This window comes from Arachis ipaensis, chromosome B10 (assembly GCF_059453495.1).
Source record: "Arachis ipaensis isolate K30076 ecotype BB chromosome B10, ASM5945349v1, whole genome shotgun sequence".
In the NCBI taxonomy this organism is placed as follows: domain Eukaryota; kingdom Viridiplantae; phylum Streptophyta; class Magnoliopsida; order Fabales; family Fabaceae; genus Arachis; species Arachis ipaensis.
Genome location: NC_142435.1, coordinates 14,805,847 through 14,823,772, shown reverse-complemented (window position 1 = coordinate 14,823,772; position 17,926 = coordinate 14,805,847). Strand labels below are relative to the sequence as shown.

Genomic DNA, 17,926 nt, shown 5'->3' with positions numbered 1-17,926 from the left:
AAAGAAACCATTAAGAGTTAGAATAGCTGACAAATCAATACATAAAATTAACCAAAAAGCAGAGATGGTTGAAATTTTTATTCAAAATTATAGGTTCATTGTTCCATCTATATATATGTTAGATTTTGGAATGGATTTTATCATAGGAAATAATTTTTTAAAGCTATATCATCCATTCATTCAAGAATTAACATATATAGTTTTAAAAGCTCCACACGATTCTTCAATAAATCAAAAATCAAAACGTATAAAAATACCGACTACTACTATAGATAAGATCTTAAAATTTAAAATATTTTCTATATTAGAGACATGTTATTTAAATTTATACTTTCAGATAAATATCCCAAAAAATAATTTTAAAATAAAGATAGAAGAACTTTTGGATGAAATTTGTGCTGAAAATCCTTTAGATATTAAAAATACAAATAACGAATTAGTAAGTATTAAATTAAAAGATCCTACAAAGGAGATAAATATTCCAAATAAAATTCCTTATTCTGCAAGAGATAGAGAAGAGTTTTCACTAGAATGTAGAGATCTTTTGGAAAAAGGAATTATAAGATTAAGTAAAAGTCCTCGTGCGGCTCCAGCCTTTTATGTCGAAAACAATAATGAAATTAAAAGGAGAAAACGAAGAATGGTTATTAACTATAAGAAGATGAATGAAGCAACTATTGGTGATGCTCATAAACTTCCAAGAAAAGATTCTATTTTAGAAAAAATCAAAGGAGCAACTTGGTTTTCATCTCTTGATGCAAAATCAGGATATTGGCAACTTCGTTTAGACGAAGAAACAAAGAAATTAACTGCTTTTACTTGCCCAACAAAAGAATCAACAAGTGTGTTGCTCTATGAATGGAATGTATTACCATTCGGATTAAAACAAGCCCCAGGTATTTATCAAAGATTTATGGAAAAAAATCTAAAAGAGTTAAATGAATTTGTTTTAGTGTACATTGATGATATACTAATTTTTACAAAACAGGATAGAGAAGATCATCTTCAAAAATTATTAATAGTTTTAGAAAGATGTAAAGAAAAAGGATTAGTTCTTAGCAAAAAGAAAGCAAGAATAGCAAAACAAGAAATAGAGTTTCTTGGATTAATTCTATCCACTCAGGAAAAGCTAAAACTTCAGCCAAATATCCTAGAAAAGGTAAATTTATTTCCTAATAAAATAGAAGATAGAAAACAATTACAAAGATTTTTAGGGTGTATAAATTATATTTCTGATCAAGGATTTTTAAAAAATATAACAGAATACACTAAAAGCTTATTTCCAAAAATAAGTACTAAAAAAGAATGGAAATGGGATGAAAAAGATAGTATGCAAATTCAAAAGATTAAAGAATTATGTGAAAAACTTCCAGAACTTTATATTCCAGAAGAAAATGACTACTTAATAGTAGAAACAGATGCTTCAGACATAACCTGGTCAGGATGTCTAAAAGCTAAGAAAGCTATAAAAAGTTTGGAACAAGAAAAAGAATCACTAGATTCTAAAGATTCCCCAAAGGAATTACTTTGCAGGTATATTTCAGGGACTTTTACTCCAACATAACAGAGATATACCACTCATGAAAAGGAAACTCTAGCAGCAATTAAATCTCTTAAGAAATGGAAAATTGATTTACTACCCAGAGAATTTACATTAAGGACAGATTCAAGTTACCTAACAGGTTTCATACGATATAATTTAAAAGTTGATTATAACCATGGACGATTGGTAAGATGGCAATTATTTTTGTTACAATATCCAATAAAAATTGAATATATTAAGGGTGACAAAAATGTTATTGCAGATACATTAACAAGAGAATGGAGTTCGTCTACAACACATTAGATCAAGAAATTCAAAAGTATGAGCAAGAACTCGAAAAATGCAAGCATTGTCAGCAAATAAGGACACATATCCAATCTCTCAAGAAGGCCATCGAAGCAATGAAATCAACACAACAAGCAAAACCATCAGAGTTCATCCAGCTAAGCGTGGTGGACAAATCAGGTGAAGGAAAAATTTCAGAAAATAAAACGATTGCTGAAATTGGAAAAATTTCAGAAAATAAAACGATTGCTGAAATCATTAAAAAATCCACCCAAGATAAAAAATATTATGTAATTTATAATGGCCCCATGAAATGAGTATATGATGCCTGGGAAAAAGCAGCACCATTCACACATCAATCAAGGATAATTCATAAAGGAGGTTTTCTAACACTGGAAGAGGCAAAGGAATCCTTCAGGGAATATGAAGCTCTCCATCCAGAGCAAACCTTAAAAAGAGCAGATAAAGCTCCAGTTCAAACCCAGAGAACAGGGATAATAAGAAACATTCCTACAAGGGCTGAAATCAAGGAAAAGAAAAGAGTCTGTAGATCAAATCTCAGAGAAACCCTTAACATAGTCCTGAATTGGACTGAAGAAAAAAGGGCAATTTTGGGATATTATCCTATTGCCAAAGAACAGCTAACAAAGCTGGTTATATTCCCAGATGCTTCCCCATCTGATACCTATCAGTTTTTCCAATATGGATTAATTGATACAATTTTAATTTTTAATGATCTAAAAATTATTAGTGAGTTTCCTGCAGGATTCGTTGATGCAGTAAAGAGATTTAAAAATATGATTGACAATGTAAATCCAAGGGATATATCCCTAAAATTTACAAACAGTCAACCTATTTTTAATGAAGAAGAAGAATGCTTGGTTCCAGCACACCAAGTAATATTCATGTCCGTCTTCCCATAAAATTTTCAACCAATTGATCAGATTCAAGATTTAACGATTTACAATCATGAAGGAAAGTTAGCCAGCACATTAGCAAGGGTCTTTGAAAGAACTCAAAAAATAACGAAGGAATCTCACACAAGGATTAATTATAAAAGTAGAAATACTCTGCTTGTGTCCAGTAAAAGAAATGAAATTGAAGAAAGAGAGATGAGACTCTTGGTGGAATTTGAATCAGCATTCTACAACTTATCTGGACTTTTAGAAAAGCTCCCTGAAGGGATAAAGAGGAATCTCTACTATTTAATAAAAGACAGAGAAGACCACAAGTGCCAGCTATGTGCCTCAGAGATATCTGAAAACGGAATCAACTCACATGATGAAGGAAGGAGACAATGCATCTGAGGGTCACATGATAAAAGAAGAGGACAGTGCATCTGAAGCATCTCTCAACATTATTGCATAGTGACGTAAGCACTTAGGTCATAGAGCACCAACAATGTAGCTGGTGCAAAAGAACAAACAATGACGTAAGCAATGACGTCATAAGAAGGGTAAGGATGGGAATTGTCCATCAAACCCAACTATTATAAATAGGTTGCTTAGGCAATTGTAGAATCATCAGACAATAGAAAGCAGGAGGCTAAGAGTACTCATATGCTAAGAGAGCAAGGAGGAAGCTGCCAAGGCGATTCTATAGTCTGAAGAAGAATTCCCTTAGGGAAAAATAATTCTAAACTCCCCTCTGGAGTTAGCATCTACAATCTCCCCTATGGAGATAAAAACACCTTATGTAAAATATACTAAATAAAGGAAGTTTTTCTCCAGAAAGGTACATCTTCATCTTAATCTTTAAATTATGAATTATTTAGAAAGTTTAGAATTAACAGAAGAATCTGATTATTATAGATTAACTGCTTTATTAGATAATGAAAAACAGGCTGTTCTAAAAACAGAATTAAATCTCAAATCAAATGAAAACTTTAATAAACAAAATCTTTTAAAAGAAATTTTTAATAGAAAAAATATAATATACTATGGAAAAATTCAACTTGAAGCTCCTATAAAGATAAAATCTGCCAATGGAGAACTTGAAATAGCTTTGATAAATAATGAAGAATTAAGTAAACATATTGAGAAAATTAAGGATCAACAAAAAAGATCTAAAATTGGATGGATTCATATTAGTACTATACAAGTCTTAATCAAATCTACATATATGAAAGGAATTAATTCACCAATAAGTTTAGCAATCTGTGACAAAAGAATTACTGATGACCCGATAGATCAAATAATTGGAATTGTTCATAGAAATTTGGCAAACGTAAATGTTAAATTTAATGCCCATCTTGGATATGCTATACCTTTATCAACTGAAAATCTTGGAAGATGTATAAGTTTGGCTTATAAATTTCATAGAAAGAATCTAATGGAACAAGATGATGAACCATTTTCAATAACATATGCAATAAATTATGCTTTAACAAATAGCCATCATAGTATAATATTTAAAAACAGAGAAAGAATTTATGTCAATGAACTATTTCAGAAAATTGTAAAAACAGAAATACCAAAATATAAAGTTATTGAAAACTCAGTTCTATTATTAAAAGAACCATCAGAAAAATTGGTTTCATCAAATTTTCAAATAAGAGAATCTAAAATTAATAGCCCTTTAAGCTTATCTAAGTTAAAGATTAAAGAAGAAAATTCTGAAATAAAAGAATTAACAAAAAAGGTCGAAAAATTAAATGAAACCCTAAATACTAAATTATGACAATAAATAAAGAAGAAATATATGTAACTTATCAAGATAAGAAACAAGAGCTCTTTGAAAGAGAAAATCGTTTGAATTATTTACAGTTTTCTGAAATAAATCAAAGAGCATTTGAAGCTCTAAAAATAATCTATGACAAGTTAAAAAGAGAAGTTGAAGAGTTAGAAAAATTAATAGAATCTCTAGAAAATAGTGATGAAGCGATGATAGAATTTGCAGAAATTCTAAAATAAATAATGAAGCATACAAAGATTGAAAGACCAGAAAATAAAATAAAAAGAAAAAGAGCGAAAAAATTAAAAAGTAAAATAAAGGAGTATAAAAGGGAATTAAATAATCTTCAAATCGAAATTGATGACCTTATAATAAAAAGGATAGAAATAAGAATAAATATAAACAAGTTGGAGTTAAACTTAAAAAATTTATAAATATCTGGAAAACCATATTATGACTTAAAAGAATTAAAGCTGTTAAAAGAAAAAAAAGGAGAATGAGGTTGAAAAATTAAAAAGATATTTAGAAACAACAGAAAGTGTAGAAATAAAAGAAGTTTTTGAAGATTTGAGAAATTATATTAAAGAAAAAGACAAACAGATAAAAGATTTTATATACAATAATCCTTGCAAAAAAGAATATTATAAACTAAAACAAGATTGAAAAACTATACAAATGAAATCAGAATTATAAATACTAGTAGAAATGGTCAACATTTTTTATGAATTTGCAAATTATACAAATTATAAACTTATTCGAAGTAAAATATGAAGAGTAAAAATTGGTATCAGAACCAAGTTAACGATTAAGGGTAACACTTTCTCTTTTAACAACACTTTTAGTGATACACTTTTAAACCAAATAAAAACTAAAATCTGTACCAAAATGCATCTGTACACTAGATGGACCCTTAAGGTAAATATCAATATATCTTATTCTCTTTGATTTTTTTTCCATTTTATTTGTCTTAACTATTTCAATTTTCAAATATAACTTAATATAATCTTTTTGTTAATAAAAAATTACTAATAAAAATAATAACATATACCGTGAACGTCACATTTTTATTGAGTTATCTATGAAATAATATTTAGTCACTTTTAAAATATCTCAAATACAAATAAGACAAAATATTAAAAATAACATAAATATTTACCCAAAACATTTGGGATAAAAGTAATATTTGTTTTATCGAAACTTTATTTTAGGGTTATTTTTATGTTTACAATTATTAAAGTTTCATGACAATAATATGAGTAATTAAGATAACAAGTCTTTAAAATAATAAAAAAATTAGGGACATTGGCACTAGAAATACCTTTGTATGTAAAAATATTATTATTACTTTTTGACAGGAATTTCATTTATCCCATGATGATTAAGCAAATAGGATTAAAGTCCCTTTGTGTTGTAACATTTGGTGCAACTGTAATTCACATGAATATGATTGTAAGGGTTGCACCAATCTGGTAATACACTAAACTAAAGTTATGTGCCTTCCGCATAACACTTGTGACCTTTTAACTTTGGTTAACATGAAAACTTAAGATTGGTGTGCAGTACTTGACACAGAAGCACATAGAGCAACATGTTACAAATTCGAAGATTGTCGCTTACATGTTACATCTAATGTGAAGCCTTAAACAAGAAATAGAGATGTGTTATTTGGAGCACCCTTGCATCTTAAGATTAAGCATTCCTTTGTGCAGGTTTCTTCGAGTTATTTTTCCGGCGAATCTTCACCAAAGCATTTTGTAAATGTAAATCCTAAGACCACAAGAAAATGAAGATCATCACAATCAGCCATGGTACTTAATTATCCTTGAGGCAACAAAATAAAAAATGTAATTCCTAAGATTAATTGATCCAGAAAGGTCACTTTCAAATAAAGGATTTAGGCTCTCTATCTTCGTTTTGAATGTGTTGGTATTACTTGTACTGTAAGAAGTAAGAACTCCTATGCTAAAGGGCTAACTTTTGGAGTTTCGTTCTCAGAACGAATTGTACTCATTACCGCAGAGAACGAATTGTACTCATTACCGCCAAAATGTGACTCGGGGCTGGCTATCATCATACAAATCTAAGTGTTGAATCAAAGTGACGATGCCCTTACCAAATGCCAACCAAAGAAGTAGAAGCTATATTAAAATTGTGCATTCTCAGATAATGGTTTCCGAATTTGACTCACAAGTCATAGCCAACACACAAGGCCAAATTTCACAAGTGAAAACTTCCATGTCACAAACTTTATCGATGGGAGTTGCATATTGATTAGTTCATGATTCTCAAGATTTATCTAGATATCCAATTGATAAAATAATAAACAGAAGATCACTTAGCTTAGATGTAAATCAGTTGCTTCAAAAAATGTTTCAGAAACTTCAAATATATGGAATTATTAACTTACTGATACTTCAAATGAAAGCTAATTCCAATTTTCTTTCCTCAAAACAATTCAAAGCTAGACACAAAGTTACCTCAATAGGTTCGTTTCGCAATCTCTCTGGGCTTGTCCAAAGTCCTTCCAAATTGTAGTAAGCTCTAGCCTTTTCATCAAGTGCATGAACTATCACTTTACCTAAACCCCAAAAGAAAAGAAAAAAAATGTTTAGAATAAGAAAACCCAACAAATAAATTGACATTTACTTTTATAACAAAAGTTAAAAAGGCAAAGATAAAAAATAAAAATAGAAAACACTATGCAAGATAAAAGCACATTTCTTTTTCTTAACCAATATGGTAATGTACTTTGAGTGTTGCATGTCATTCTGAATATCACTACCTGTATGCAGACTTAGATTTCACCTCGGTTTGTTGCATTTCTAAATTTGACTGAAAAGAGACAAAGAATGATGGAAAAGAAACAAATATAATAATAATAAATAAGTACCAGAGTCAATTACAATCCACTTTCCTCCTGCTTGACCTTCCACACTAGGTAGCATCATTCGGTCTGCACCTTTTTGCTTCTGCTTAGCCTGCTTATAACAAAAACGAACAAAATGAATAAATAAATAAATAAACAAACTTTTAATTTCTTTCAAAAATAATACAAGGCAAAAAAATGCATCAGCAGTTTTATTCATAAATCATAACATAGCAAGAACTAAGCCTAGAAACTACAAAATAATAGACATGTTTGGTTCTTATTTGGCAGCATTATACCCATGAAAACGGCCAATTCAAGTATCAAAATTTTCAGGTTTCAATACCAAAAACCTTTTACTTTTCAACCTAGTGAAAAGTAAATAGGGATGAGAAAAAAGAACGAGCAGACCTACCTGGTAAATTAGAGCTTGAGCAATGTTCTTGACATGCCACGTGGACCTGCCGGTTGCTAGAACCATGAAATCAGCCCAATCACAGTGCTTGGGAGACGGTATAACCTTAACGTCGTCAGCTTTAACATCCATTAGAACCTTCTCAATCTCGTGAAGATCAAGGGTGCATTTTCCAACGGCATCAACGGCAGAAGAGGAAGATGAAAATGCTAGCTTCCATTGCCGTGAAGAAAGCCACCAGGACGAAACCGATGCTCGAGCTTGTAGGGCTGCCCACATTGTACAGTGCACACTGATAGGGTGTTTGGAATGTCTATATGTGGGCCTGTGATACCATTGAATTGAATTCCATACTTTAGTATGAACCTTTAATGATTTTTTTTTTTTTTGCTTCAACAATTTTACCCCTTATTAAAAATATATTATATTCTAAATTTCTAATTATAGGATTATATGCTCAATTATTCATCAAATTATATGTTATAATGGAAACCAAATCAAAGTGCTCTACAATATAAATCGCACTACAACATTATATTTCCCCAGAAAACACTAGAAATAAATTAAATTACGAAACTCCAATTTCATTTTCATGATAACAGATCTCTAAAAAATCACAGTTTCCTTTTAACTAGTTAAAAGTTTGCATGTCTTTTAGAACTAGACATGCCTTTTAAGTTCCTCTATGGCTCTAACTTCAAACTTCCCTGAAAGCTAACACAGCAAACTTGACTACTTTGACATATCAAAATCTATTATATATAAAATCTATTTCCCAATATTGACACTGCTCTACACACAGGATTTTAAATTATTCAAGTTTTAAAAAGTGCAAATTGATTTGAATTGGAGAAATCAGAGGGAAAAAATAAAAAGGAAGTGCTGGAATGTAATCGAGCTTGTGTATTCCTAATAGAACAAGTAATTGTGGATGGAAAGGGAAGCTTCTTCATCAATCATCATATACAACAAAGCTTTTCACTCAAAATCCATTCACAATAGACAATAATAACTGAACCAAAAGGTTTAGTGTGACTACTTAAGGGGAAAAAAATTATAAGTATGTAAGAAGAGAACAAAAAAAAATTCCCCAACCCAAACTCGTAGTTACTACAACATCATCCAAGTCTGTCACATCCTCAATCTAATTTCAGATACTATATAATGTCTCATATCAAATTTCAGAACCAGCTCACTAATCAAAAACCATTACCAAAAGTAAAATTTTTCATGGTCATTGAAGCGAAGTTTTGGGGATTACTGGGTTAAGCATAGTTGTCAGAACCCACCCATCGAATCGGTCAGGCTGCTGGTTAATGGGTCTCAGGTTCACTGGTTGATCAGGTTGACCCGATCTTATTTAAATAAAAATATAAAATAGTCAAAAACTTAAAATTAAAATTTAAAATTTAAATACATGTCTTGGTGTATTTGATTAAACCATCTTAAAAGCAAAAAAAAAAAAATCATCTAACCATAGTATCACATTAGTACATCACCTAATTGATTGACAGAGCCTATCATCTAACCATAGCATCAGCAGATTCAAATCATCTAAACAGCAAGCATCAATCAGAGAAAAACCAGCAATCACAAAAAAAACAGCAACAGTAAGCATCAATCAACCTATACAGCAAGCATCAACCAACGCTAAACAGCAACAATAACAAAAAACAGCAACAATCAGAAAAAAAACGAGCAACAATTAGAGGGAAAAAAACAGCAAAAAATCAACCACGGGAGCTACATTAAAACAGGATCAGCAGCAACAATCACCCAAAACATTAAACAATAATGATTGAATAACTAAAAAAAAATTTAAAAAACTCACCTTAGCCGCACGCAGAGGGAGAGAACCGAGCCAGAGAAGAGAAGAGGGAGGCAGAGGAGACAAGAGAATAGGGCAGAGGGCGAGTAGAGATGGAGGCAGCAGTGAGCAGTGAGGGCGAGCAACGAGACGGCGCGGTGACGCAGAGGGGCTGGCGAGCGGCGGCGACGAGATGGGCCGGCGAGACGCGCTGATAGAGAAGGTTGAGGAAAGCTCTGCCTCTGTGCTGTGAGTGTGAGAGAGTATGTTGGGGGGCTTCTTCGAAGATTAGGCTTAGGGCCTTTTTTTTTTTTCCTTAAATCCAAAACGACTTCCTTTGGCCGAGGGGTTAAAAAACTAAAAAAGAATAGTGTAATCTTAAACTAAAAAAGCATTCTCCTGTTCTATCATCATATGTGAATTATTTGCTGTTTGGAGGGGATTGATTTTAGTTTGAAATTGTGGTTTGAGGAATATTATATGTGAAATAGATTGCCTTGAGATTCTGCCCATCATGCATAAGCTTATAAGTGGGTATTCATCTGAAGTAACAGATTTGGTTTACAAGATTCAGGAAATTTTATCTCGTTCTTGGCTTGTTCACGTTGAGTGGGTGTCTCGAAAAGCAAATAGATTGGATGGCTAGATATGGTGCCAAGAGTAACTCTAATCATATTATTTGGTCTGAGCCTTGTGCTGATCTCCAGCAAATCATCTGCTCGGATATAGGATAGTGTTTGCTTTATTTCTTTACATGTTTAGACACAAAAAAAAATCTTTATCTTACAGCTTGTTTGAAAACCATTTAACATGAGAAAAAAATTCTATTTCCTTTAAGAAAAGAATTCATTTCTATTTGAAATTCAATTTTATGATTTGGAATAACTATAATATATTAATGGAATAGAATTCAAGTTTAAAGAGTGTGAGAGTTGATTTGGAAATCAGACCCTTTTTGGTCTGATTTACAAATGAAGAAAAAATGGAAATTGGAATTCTCAAAGGAATTCAAATCATTCATTTTTAGTTATTTCAAAGCAAGAATCATAATTCAACTCTTGAGTGAATTCTAATTCCTAGCATTCCAAACAAGCTTATAGTAATACAAATCTTTATCTTTGTCTTTATAGTAATACAAATGGGAAGCTCTTATGCTGATGTGGTGCTCATACATTGAGTGTATTAGTTTATTTGCTTAAGTGTTATCATTAGAAATTTTTAGAATTTTATTTATAAATTATAAATTATAAATTATTATTTGCTTAAGTTGTTACTTTTTAAATGTTAAATTAGGTTGTTTTACTTAGGTTGTTATTTTTTAAATTTTAGGTTGTTTTGCTTGGGTAGTTATTTTTTAAATTTTAAGTTATTTGTTTAGGTTGTTATTTTTAAAATTTTAAATTATTTGCTTAGATTGTTATTTTTATTTATAAATTATAAATTATTTTTTTCTTAAGTTGTTATTTTTTAAATTTAAGTTATTTTACTTATGGGGTTATTTTTTAAAATTAAGTTGTTTTACTTATGTGGATGCAATGTGGGTAACTTCAAGACTACACATCGTGAGTATGTGGTGAATTTAAACCAACGTACTGGTGTGCACAGACTTAAATTTTAAAAAATAACCACCTAAGTAAAACAACTTAAATTTAAAAAATAACAACTTAAAAAAATAATAATTTATAATTTATAAATAAAAGTAACCTAAGTAAATAACTTAAAATTTAAAAAATAACAACCTAAATAAATAACTTCAAATTTAAAAAATAACTACCCAAACAAAACAACCTAAAATTTAAAAAATAACAACCCAAGTCTGAGTCCGTACACATCAACCTCACCGATGCATATATCTCCTTTCAATTACAACCAAAAATTCTACTTCGTTTTAAGCTCTTCACTCTTCAGGTATGAGTTTCTTAACCCCCCCCCCACCCCCAAAAATTTTAGGGCTGGTGCCTGGTCCTAAACCCTCCAAAATAATTCTAGCCCACAGCCCTATAATTACAAAATCATGTTTTTGTAAGCCCTAGCCCTAATTAAGTCCTCTCAACAAAAATTAAAACAGGCTGGCCCTACAAGCCTCAAAGAATTACCTCTACAATTCACATTACAGATCTTAATGTCATTACTCCGTGCTATACTAATTACTTTCCTTCAGTTTTTTTTATTTCTTTTAATATTGCTAAATGATAATATTGGATGAAAACAGATCTTAATGTTAAATGTTTGTGCCTATATATTGGATTCAATGAAAAAATGAATCACCAATTTTTCTTTTGTGCAAACTGCTACAATGATCATTTCTGTGAATAGCAAGCAGCCAAGCAATTATTTCACTGGATTTATGCAAAACGATAAACTCTATGTCTATTAATGAAGATCGACTATTAGAGAAAAGCTACCTAATAATAATATAAAATTTTAGAGTATGGCTTCTTTTCCTTCTTGGCATTTGTTTCTTTTCCAACACGTGGAAATCGACTAATATTAAAAATATAATATAAAATGTGCTCTACATTATTGTTGTACAGTTCCCATTCTTTTAAATCATGGATCTATATCTTTAGAACGAGGATTATAAGTTTGATAAAAGTAATAAAAAAAAGATTTGTCAGCCATTATAGTTTATATTGTACAGTTTTTATTCTTTTAATATGATCAATGCATATTATTAACATTTATTTTTTAATTTTTTTATTTTCTACACATAAAAATGACAAAGAGATAGAACAGATTAAATAATTTTTAATAAATTTTATATGTGTTGTTGAAATAGAGGATGTAAAAAAAAAGAAAAAAGAATTAGATAGCTCATGGGTTAGTCCTAGGACTTTTGGCCCTAAGAACTTTTTAAATATTTGACCCTATTAATTATAGGGCTTTTTATTCTGCTGGCCCTATAAAATAGGGCCAAAACCCTATAAGGCCAACTATATTGACACTTCTATCTGCAACCTTTTTCCACATCTCTTATTAATTTGTGGTTTTATTAGAGTTTATTGTTCTCCCATATTGGATTCTGCTGTGCTTATGTAGTTCCTAATCGCATGCACTTATTTGCAGGCTGAACCCTTTCCTTTCAATTTTAGGGATTATAGTGTATCATCTTTTCTGATTCTATTTTGCTGATTGTTAGTTTCTTGCTCTCTTTTATCTGAGAGAACAAAATTGCCATTACTCTTGTGCTTGTTCATAAGATTTGCTTCCATGGCCTTCGCTTTTAACTCTGGGTTTTTGTATCTGTGAATTTAGTTATATTTGAACATACTGTCATCTAGACCAGATTGTTGTATGGATTCTGGGTATCAATCAATCATTTGGCTAATGCAAGTTTGATCTTGTTGAATTTAGAGTAAAAAATATGTGAGATTGGATTTTTGACTTTTAGGTACTATTATATGTTTAAACCATCTCAGATATGCAAAGGCTTGTTTGTGAAAAGGTGTGAAAATGTCATTCACTTGTTCAATAATAAAGAGAAGTGATATCTTGTATGGCAAATTATGATTGAAACAATGTAATGTCTATTAGGTGAATTAGGTTTGAAATCATATTGCATTTTAGCTATCTCATAAAAAATATGGCCTTTGTTCTCTTCGTTATGTCATTAATTTACATAGCTGCTGCTGCTGCTGTTTTTGTTGTTTTAATATTGCATTAGACTTACCTGATGCTGATCTCAAATCACTAGATTTTCTTTTTCTGTGCTTATGCAACAGGCACTGTGATAGAATAAAACCAAACTTTTGAATATCAGTATAGTTGATTTACACCTTCATCTTATCTATGACAGCTTTGTTAGAAATTAGAATTGGTTTTGATTTAGTATTTTCTTCTAATTTAATATCCATATAGCATTATGGTAATGAGATTTCTTGCTCAAGCCCTTTTTACGTGTAACATGAGGTGAGTTGGAGATGGCAGACTTACCAGGATATTTGCGTTCTTGCTTGAGCACGGAAAAACTTGCCTTTTTGGCAATCTTAGTCTCTGGGAGAATTGTCTTGCAAATTTTGGTCTGTGTTCTTCTCATTGTTAATAAATGCATCACATCTTATTGGTAACAAAGTAATTGTTGCTTATCTAGTTGCATCTGTGTTATGTGATAGGCATGTGCTTTGTATAATAATTGGTGACCGATGCTAAGTGGTGAGATAAAGCATCTCTCTATTTATTTCTTGAAGATTTAAGGGAATGAGATGTTAATGTGACCGAACATTCCTGGTTTGTTATTACATTTGGTGTTTTGTTTTCTTGCAGCTATAACATATGTGCTACTCCCAATGCCTCTGTTGTTCTTCGCGGGGTCTAATGGTTCTTCTGTATTTTCTGAATCTGATAGCAGGTAAATTATTATTATTCAAGCATTAATTGAAAAAAAATTTAAAAAGAAAAAAAGATAAGATTGTATACCGAACCAAGGTTATTAATCATTCAACTTTTTGTTTTGTGGTCTGATGAATGATGGAGCAGCTAGGTGAATTTAGCCAAGTTCTTGACTGGATTCTCAACTATTAGAAGCATTGCCATTCCAAGCATTTTAAAGCATTCTAAAGCATTCTGGTGTTATTGATTTTGCAACGGAGCTTTCATCTTTCTTCGTGTTTGTATTAGCCATATTGTGTTTTATGGGGATGAGTGATGAAGATGACTATTACAGTATGATATGAGATGAAAATCTATTAGGCATAATTTTATGTATAAAAATGGATTTATTCTTTGTGCGCCTATTGGTTCTCTTGCTTTTATAAGCTTTCACCTAGACATTTCCCCCATTTCAAACCATTGAAATTGAATGTCATTACCTGATTACCATGTTGCTGAAAATGATTTCCAAACCTCAGCAACTGTAGGGGAGCTTTCGGCCAAAACATACGGGAACTTGACGTACTTTGTATATGTATGTATGATTTACCGTCAGTTGGGGAATGAGGCAACAGTGTTATTATCATAATTGAGTTACACTTGTTTAGATAGTGGATTGTCACTTCAATACAATCGTGAATTAAACTCTTAGGAAAGGAATTTAATCAATTTATGGTAATTACAGTGCCTCAAGTTTTTTCTTACAAAATTGTTAAGGCTAATGATATTTTTGTTGAATTTGATTGAGAAATTGGATTGATATTCTATTAATTGTTAATGCGGGATGAAGTAAGGATAAAGATTTTTTTTGTTTGGTGTAAGTAAGAATAAAGATTAAGAATGTATTTAGAAAGCATAAAATTAAAATTTTCTTGCGAATTAAATTCTTTTTCTTGCTTTTAAAACATAAAAATTACATGAATTTAAACTCTTTTGAGAATTTTAATTCTCATCTTCAAACCCAAAATAAATCACAAATCCAACCTAATGAAATTTGAATTTAAAGTTAAAATATCTAAACTAACTCTAACATAATTTGATTTTTCAAATATTTTCATTTCTCTTTTATTTTCTCCCTTCCCTCAATATGAGAGTAACATAATAATATTACATATATTTTAACCATTCCTTTTCCATTTAATTCTTTGTATTTCAAATTTAAGAAATGGGGTGAGAATTGAATTGCAAATCAATTCTTTTTAGAATTTAATTCAATTCCATTTCATTAAAGTTTTCAAACACACTCTAAATACAAATTCTGAAACTAAACAGCATTGGCAATAGCCACCAAAGGGTTCAAGAGGGCCGATCATATGAATGTTAGTACAACTAAGGAATTCATTTGCCCATGGCAGCAAATCTCTCTTAAGTCTCTAGACTAAGAAAATCACTAGCAAAAATAGAATTTTTTTACCACAACAATCATCTTGGAAAGACATGAGCATGAGCAAACAACTCAGAACATATGCTTAATCCTGTAGTGCCATTTTCTCACTTTCTTCTCTAGTCCGCATTCTACAAAACATTTTCAAGTAGCATTCAGAAAATGCAGCATGAAAAGAGTAGGACCTCCACAACTCAAACCGCCACAAATTAGAGCCTCTGAATGGATGAACAATTCTAATTATTGACATAAAGATTCACATCAATTGTATTCCCCATTTAAAAAAGCACAATCATTTGTTCTTTGTACACAACCACACCACATAACCATTGCACTGCACATTAACTAGGAAAAGATTAACACATAGCACGCCCAAGTCAAATAAGAATCTAAGATATACTGTAAAAAGTCAAAAAATGTCTCAGAATCAGAATTTACAGTGATAGTGAATAATGCAAAGTATATAGTTCATTCACAGTCACAGTTAAAAAGAACAACAATTAGGAATACTGAAATTCAACATCGAAAGGAGCTAGATTTCGTTTGAAGCAGAACCTCTAACACCAAAAATCACATAAATTCTTAATCTTTTTTCGAGCTTACGGTGTCAGAAGACAATGCGAAACTGCAGTGCGTTGAATTCAACGGTGGAGAGGAACTCTATCCCTACAGTATTTTCACTACAGTATCATCAGCCAAGGCAAAATTCCTGGGTCAACAATCAGCTCAATCTCATCCTACCCAAAAGCTTCCTCTGCAGCATAACCATACATATTTTTAGCACTCCGGTTCCTGCAAAATCATTGCAAATCAAATCCAAGTGAGTGAATGAGCAGAAAAAACTCTAAATGTAGGTCCCTCACTCCCCACAATTTATGCAATCAACAAGACAAGGATAGAACATATCAAAACCAACATGCACATCCATTTTTAGCTAATACGGGTTGCGTTGCGTAGATGAGCAGACGAGAGAGACAACAGAGGGAGAGGAAGAGAAAAGGCATCCATGAATTGAAAAGGCATAATGATTAACTAACCTCCAAACGTTGAGGCAGCGTCTTGCACGGCAGCGGCGGCGGAAGCAGGTTGCGGCGTCGTCTAAGGCATGTTGCGGCAGTGAGGATTGGCGAACGAGAGATACAGCAGAGGAAGAGGACGAGAGAACGGCGGTGATTGAAATTGAATGAAAAACCCTAGCAAACATGCTTCTCTTCTCTGAATCTGAAATTAAAAGAAAAAGAAGAAAAAGTGTTAAAGACAAAAATTAGAGGGGTCAATATTTAATTATTAATTTTTAAAAAAAAAAAGAATATATTTTATAATTATTTTAAGAGGAGTGCTAGGGAGCCAGCAACTTTCATGTTTTGTAACCATCAATTGGCCATCAATAGTATTTTTAATGGTGGGAGATTACATCCAATGGTAAGAGATTACTCACTTTTCTTTTGATGGTTAAGTGCTGGCCACAAAATACAAAAGTTACTGCTCTCTAAATTTTTTTTTATTTTAATAATGGTTAATTATATTCCTACATAAAAGTAGGAGTAAGGAATACATGACCTATAACTTTATACACTGTATTCAATTCATTGACTACTTTATTACTATTCATTCTCTCGCTCTCAAATTAATTTCTCCAACTTGTATATTTACATTTAGGGAAATTATAAGGTACAGATGCAAGTGTTTAAAGATTTACAGATATTCCCATTAGAAGAAGACAGTGACAACACGTGTCCATGAGCCATGAGAGTGAGAGCAGCGTGGAATTGTGCAGAAAAAAGTTTGTACAGAACCTACCAGAGAGTCGAGCTTCCTATGCTAGAACGGTATATGGCTCCGTTTGGTTTTAATTTTTTTTGGACAATGCCCAAATGGATATTTGGACCACTGAATGCCTTTGCCTTTGCAATGAATGGGCCCGAGAATAAAAAAGTAATCAAATGAAGGCCTTGGGTGATGTATCCGGTTTTATGGGCAGGAAAAAAGATGCTCTATGAAGGATATATAGTTGAAGAGCTTATGACCAAATGGACCAAAATATGTATATATATGAGGCAAAAAAAATATTATTAATTTAATATGATAAATGTGATTTAACAAATATTTAATATGTGATTAGACACGGTTGTATTAATAATAGAGGTATGACCAGTCTATATTGTCAAAAAATTGCAATGAAAAACTCTTTTAAAGATAATATATTTTAGAGTTTAGAATTTAGAGTTTGAATTTTAAGATTTAAGGTCTAGAGAACAGAGGTTAAGGTTGGGGTTCAGGGTTTAGAAACATAAATTATTTTAATATTTTTATATACTACTTTTTGTTCCGCAATCTAAATTTTTTTATGCAAACCTCACTGATTGTCGCTATAATTACTGAATGCAAAATCCTTAGTCCAATATGTTGTGTTTCTGTTGGGAATAAGGAGTATGACCACAATCCAATCAATCATGTGTCAAATAATTTGTTATTATTATTATATTAAAATGTTAATATAATAAGGTCCTTGATTAAATTTAGAGATTTATCATTGTGATAGTGATCATAATATTGAGAGATAAATCTTTTATAATTTAATTTAA

General features: G+C 31.2%; 1 protein-coding gene and 1 pseudogene across 1 annotated transcript; one reads left to right on the top strand and one right to left on the bottom strand.

Moving 5' to 3' along the window:
- Positions 1–5,809: 5,809 nt before the first annotated feature.
- On the bottom strand, positions 5,810–9,891 carry LOC107623974 (protein Iojap-related, mitochondrial). Its single transcript, XM_016326394.3, has 5 exons — positions 9,614–9,891; positions 7,783–8,107; positions 7,392–7,479; positions 6,979–7,079; positions 5,810–6,268 (listed from the first exon to the last, which is right to left on the bottom strand). The coding sequence occupies exons 2-5, from the start codon at positions 8,059–8,061 to the stop codon at positions 6,191–6,193; spliced, it is 546 nt and encodes a 181-aa protein (XP_016181880.1). The 5' UTR covers positions 8,062–8,107; positions 9,614–9,891; the 3' UTR covers positions 5,810–6,190.
- A 3,615-nt stretch (positions 9,892–13,506) lies between these two features.
- On the top strand, positions 13,507–14,262 carry LOC107622502 (vacuolar protein sorting-associated protein 55 homolog; annotated as a pseudogene).
- Positions 14,263–17,926: the final 3,664 nt, after the last annotated feature.